We start from the raw sequence: 6,000 nt of genomic DNA, 5'->3' as shown, positions 1-6,000 counted from the left end.
TACAGCAGCCATTGTATTGGCTGTCTCATTATCATCGTCTCCATTATCATGTGCGATAATGGCATTTGTAGAGCTTCCCATTGTGGGCAATTTGGAAGAGCATTGTGTTGTGTTGGAAAGATTAATCGAGGGTTTACTGCTGCTGCTACTACCACTACTACTGCTTGTGCTGCTGCTGTTGTTGGTGTTGTCTTTAAGAACATCCGATATTGTGCGTTTTTGTTTATTGTTGTTATTGTTGCTTGTGGATAGTGTTGATGATGTTGTTGATGTTATCGCTGTTGTAGTTTCCTCACATGTATTGTTGTTAGTGTTGTTGTTGTTGTTGTTTGTTAATTGTTTTAATGTTGCTGCTGCTGCTGTTGTTGCATTTGCATTTGTTGTTGATGAAGTATTGGATACATCTGATAAAGCTGTATCCTCGCTACTTAAATCAGGCGGTGGGGTTGCATATATAGAAGCGGCCATTTTTGTTATTACTAAAATGAGACGAAGAAGAAAGGGAAAGAGCGAGAGAGAAAAAAAAAGTTAGTTTAATTAAATTTAAGTGTTAATAATTAATTTTCATATTGTTGAGCGATATTTAAGGATCAGTTTATTTGCGGGAGTTTAAGTTTTAGATTTGATATTTTTATAGAAAATTTAAAGGTTAGCAAAATTAGAAGATTGTTTCATTAAAAAGATAAAGTTTTAACTTGTGGCAGAATGTAGGATGTGAATATCATTCAAATTTGTTTAAATTAGTGCGAAATTTTCATCGGTATGCTTGAACCGATATCACTGCTTTATCAGATATCAGCTTATTCCTTTTACCATTAAGGTCAAAGGTTAATTTCATAAGTTAAAGGTACACTTCATAGAAAACGAAGCTTTAACCTGTTGTTGCAGAATGAATGTTAAGAGGATCCTTCAAATTCCTTTAAATATCCCGAAATTTCAATTAGTATATTTGAACTGATATCTTTAACTCTCTAACCATAAAGGTCAAAGGTTAATTTTTCAAATTAAAAGATTATTTCAGAGAGAATGGAAAAGATTCGACTTATTGCGATCGTGGATCCTTCAAATTCCTTTAAATATCCCGAAATTTCAATTAGTATATTTGAACTGATATCTTTAACTCTCTAACCATAAAGGTCAAAGGTTAATTTTTCAAATTAAAAGATTATTTCAGAGAGAATGGAAAAGATTCGACTTATTGCGATCGTGCAAGTTCAAAAATATCACTACTGCACTGGAACCTTTATCAGTAGTTTAGTCAACTTTTTTACCAGAAAGGTCAAAGGTTAATTTTTCATATTAAAGGATTATTTTTTAGAAAATAAAGTTAAGATTTGTTACAGAATGAATTTGACGAAATTTACTTAATGTGTCTCAAATTTTCACTGGAATGGTTTATAATATATCGACTTTACCTCTTTTACTTTAAAGGTCAAAGGTTAAATATTCAAAATAATGAAAATTTTTTAAAAAAAATTGAAAATTTCTTAAATAGTAGGAAATTTTAATAGATGAGTTGGAAACGAGATGACTGGTTTATCAAAAGCTTAACGAAAGTCAACTTTCAGCTTTTTACCGTAAAGGTCAAAGGTTAAAATATTCAAAATAATGGAAATTTCTTAATAAAATTGAAAATTTCTTAAATAGTTGGAAATTTTTATTAATGTTTTGGAAATGAGATGACTGGTTTATCAAAAGCTAAACGAAAGTCAACTTTCGACTTTTTAGCATAAACGTCAAAGATTTAATATTCAAAATAATGGAAATTTGTTAATAAAAATTTCTTAAATAGGTGGAAATTTTTATTAATGAGTTGGAACGAGATCACGGGTTTATCAAGTGTCTTACGAAATTCAACTTTCAACTTTTTACCATAAAGGTCAAAGGTTAAATATGCAATATAATAAAAATTTGTTAATAAAGTGGAAAATTTCTTAAATAGTAGGAAATTTTCATTGATGAGTTGGAAACGACATGAGTGGCTTATCCAGTGTCTTACGAAATTCAACTTTCAAGTTTTTACCTTAAAGGTCAAAGGTTAAATTTGAAAAAATATAGGAATATCAATATTTTTACAAATTTTGATAAGTTTTTCTTAAGAATTTTAAGGCCAGAGAAAGTAAACATATTTCTTTAAACGAAAAAGCTTTAACAGCTTTCTCAAATAAGGTCAAAGGTTAAAGTTTCAAAATTAAATGAATATTTTAATAGTTTTCAATTTATGGTAAAATTTTTATATAATATTTATTATAAGTTCAGAGTTAGCAAATTTCTTACGATATGGAAAAAACTTGCTTTAATTGTAGTTTAACATTTAAACTTTAATTAATCTTTTCTGACAGCTAAACAAACTGACCCTTAAACGGTTAAAGTAATTGACATGCCTTTTAAACATGCAGTAATTTTTATATATATAATTTTTTTTATAATAAATAAATTTATATTAAAGTAGTAGTGGTGGTAAGTAGTAGTTAATAAGTATATACAATATATATATTTAATTTTCTGTTTTTAATAAAGGGATGCCAATAAGGGAAGAGATATATTACTATGTGGCAAGAGTGTGTGTGTATATATATAATATATATATTTTTTTTAATAAAATGTTTAATTAAAAATTACTTTTTTCCAATATTGGTAATTTTTGCGCATGACTAATTTATTTTCAGTTTTTTTTATACTTTATTATTAAACTTTTATAATAAGCTTTTATACACAGAGTACAAACATACTTATAACCCCAACTCTGCGAAAAAAATATAATAAAATAATAAAGAAAAAAAAGAGGAATCCCTCCAGCCTAGTAACACTTATAACCTTAACAAACATACACAGAGAGAAAACTAACTAACAAAAAAAATTTATATAAAATAAAGTTAAAGGAAAAAAGTGAAAAATTTTTTTAAACGAAATTCCTGCTAACAATAAGTATTTGTATGCATACATACACACAAACAACATATGAGCTTACTTACACTCTTACATATCTTTGAATATATGTGTTTTTTTCATATACATACCACAAAATTTATTTTATTTTTATATGATTTTACTTTTTTTTCATTTTTGTGCAAATTCTATGAAAAGAAATTTTCCATTATACATAATTTTGTTTTTTTTTTTTTTCATATATATTTGTACATTTTCTGGTATATTTCCTGGCAACAGCTTCCTACCCCCCACCTTACTAGCCTTCAAACTTAATAAATTTTTTTCTTTTCTTATTTTAAGCCTAAAATAAATAAGAAAAGCTACCAAAATTGCAAAAGAAAAATTGTATAAAAATTAAAGGGAAAAAAAAATCAGCCTGCCAACCAATATATTCACAATTCTCAATTCACACAATTCACGCCCCCACCTTGCCTCTACAATATGTATTTACATTTACAAGAAAACTAATTCTTTTCTTTTTTTCCTTAAGCTCACAAGAAAACGTACAAAAAAATTATTATTGTATAAAATAATGAAAAAGAAAAAAGCGAGAAAAAAAAGCAGAAAAGAAATTCTGCACACTACTATATAATTTTATACAAAGTCATCCGATTTAAGGAATACAAATTTACACACACATACACACAAACTAACATAGTTTTTATGTTATAAATTTCCTCTTACAATTTACAAAAACTCCCCAACCTCCCCTCCAGTCTCCCCCCCCATCACCCTACTCTCACTACTTTAATCATACTTTCTTTACAATTTTGCCAGCTTCACCCCCTTTTTAATGTATTTGTTTGTTTGTATGTGGAAGAAATCGGTTAGCCAGTCAGTCAGTCAGACCACCACCCACCCACTTAATTTTTTTTTTTTTTTGGTTTATTTTTCCTCTTTTTTTAGTTTTTATTTGGGTAAGAGTTGATGTCTTTTATAAAACTTATAATTTTTCCTTGTTGTAGTTGTTGTTGTACAACATGACTTGGCTAAAATAAATTTCATTCTTAAGAAACTTTTGAGCCCATGCAAAAAAAATAAAAAAAAATTGTGGAAAATGAAAAAAACATAAAAATTTTTGCCAAAAGTAAAGCAAAAAGAAGCTGGAAAGAGTTTTAAAGGAGTGTAAACTTGGAAATTTTCCAAAAGCTTATATATACCCCAAATACTTATGTTTGAAAAGCTTTTCTTTAGATAAAATTTCTTTTGAGGACTTTATCTCTAAATGCTTTTGTTAAAAAAAAGTTCTCTCTGAAGCTTTACTTTAGCAAAAGTTTACTCAGGAAACTAGTCTTTGAAATACAGCTTTTAGTAACCTTTTCTCTATAAAATAATGCCTTTTCAAGAGGTTTATTTCTAGACAAAAATCCAGTAGAAAGCTTTTGATAAGAAAAAGTTCTCTCAGAAAGCTTTCTTTAGACAAGCTTGCGAAGATTTTCCTTTAAAAAGCATTTCTTTAGATAAAATTCCTTTTTAAAAGTTTAGCTTTAGACAAAATTTCAAAAGAAAAGCTTTTATTTAGAGAAAGTTCTCATAAAAAGCTTTTGTTTAGAAAGTGTTCCTGCTGGGAATTTCTTTGACAAGCTTTTCTTTAGAAATTTTTTTTTTTGAAAAGCTTTCCTTTATGAAGTTTTTCTTTCAATAAAGTTTCTTTGAAAATATTTTGAAAAGCTTTTCTTTATGAAATTTTTCTTTCAATAAAGTTTCTTCGATAATAATTCTCTTTCAAAGCTTTTCCTTTGAGAAGCATTTATTTAGATAAATTTCCTTTTGAAAACTTTAGCTTTAAATAAATTTCAAAAGAAAAGCTTTTATTTAGAAAAAGTTCTCAAACAAAAACTTTCTTTAGAAAATGTTCCTGGTGGAAAGAAATTTCTTTGGAAAGCTTTTAGATAGAAAAAGTTTTTTTGAAAAGCTTTTTTTGATGACGTTTTTCTCTCAATAAAGTTTCTTCGAAAAATTTTTTAGAAAAACTGTTCTTTAAGGAAACATTTTTTAAGAAAAGTTTGCGAATAATAGTTCTCTCTCAAAGCTTTTCCTTTGAGAAACATTTCTTTTGATAAAATTCCTTTTGAAAAGTTTAGTTTTAAATAAAACTTCAAACGAAAAGCTTTTATTTAGAAAAAGTTCACAAATAAAGCTTTGATGGGTAAAAATTTCTATGGAAATCCTTTCTTTAGAAAAAATTTCTTTGAGAAGAAATTTTTTAGAAAAAAACTGTTTGAACATGAAACTTTTCGTTACAATAAGTTCTTTTAAAAACTTTTCTCTATAGAAAATTTCTTTCAAGAAGTTTATACAAAAATCTCTTAGAAAGCTTTTCTTTATAAAAGTTTCTTCTCTTATGATGCCATTGCTTAAAAAGCTATAGATCAAATTCCTTTTGAGCAGTTAATTTCTAGGTAAAATTTAGAAAAAGCTTCTCAGTATATGATTCTTTATAAATTGTTCTCTTATGAGCTTTTCTGTGTAAATTGTTCATAATGAGAAGAAGTCTTTTAGAGAAAAATTTCTTGAGAAAAGAGAAAAAGTTTTTTTATGAAAAAGTTCATGCATGAAGCTTTTCATTAGAAAAATTCTAAAAGTTTCTTAAGGAAGCTTTTCTTTAGAAAAGTAGCTGAAAGAGTATTTTTAAAAAACAAATTTTTAGAAAAAGTTCTTTAGAAAGTCTTTCGTTGAAAAGCTTTCTTAAAAAAAGTTTCTTTAAAAAGCTTTTTTTAAAAAAAGTTAATTTGAAGTGTTCTTCTCTAAAAAAGTTTCTTCATTAAACTTTTATTTTCAAAAAGTTTTATTAGAAAGCTATTAAGAAAGAGTTCATGTAGAAAACTTTCATTAACAAAAAATTTCTTTTGAAAGAGTTTTCTTTAAAAAGTTTCTCTAAAAAGGTTTTAAGAAGCTTTTCTTTAACAATAAGTAGCTTTGGATGGTGATATCGGAAAGATTTCATTCAGAATGTTTTTCTTTACAAAAAGTTCCTTTGAAAGTTTTACTTGAGAATAAGTTCCTTTGGGAAGTTTTTACTTAATAACAAAGTTCTTTAGAAAAAGTTCATTTGGATTACTCAACTTT

At 26.7% G+C, this 6,000-nt stretch overlaps 1 protein-coding gene across 1 annotated transcript in view; it reads right to left on the bottom strand.

Moving 5' to 3' along the window:
• Positions 1 to 9: 9 nt before the first annotated feature.
• The window catches only part of LOC119610706 (bypass of stop codon protein 1-like), a gene marked incomplete at its 3' end in the record, with an annotated part of 49,999 nt that continues 44,008 nt past the window's right edge, over positions 10 to 6,000 (bottom strand). Inside the window, exon 2 of the mRNA XM_037966038.1 lies at positions 10 to 479. Coding sequence (XP_037821966.1) covers positions 10 to 468 — 459 coding nt within the window. The remainder of the gene's footprint in view (positions 480 to 6,000) is intronic.

Source organism: Lucilia sericata, unplaced genomic scaffold (assembly GCF_015586225.1).
Source record: "Lucilia sericata isolate MDLA Ls3-8-SP2 unplaced genomic scaffold, ASM1558622v1 Contig001268F_arrow, whole genome shotgun sequence".
In the NCBI taxonomy this organism is placed as follows: Eukaryota; Metazoa; Arthropoda; class Insecta; order Diptera; family Calliphoridae; genus Lucilia; species Lucilia sericata.
The sequence above is the reverse complement of the archived record's forward strand: the minus strand, read 5'-3'. Positions and strand labels throughout refer to the sequence as shown.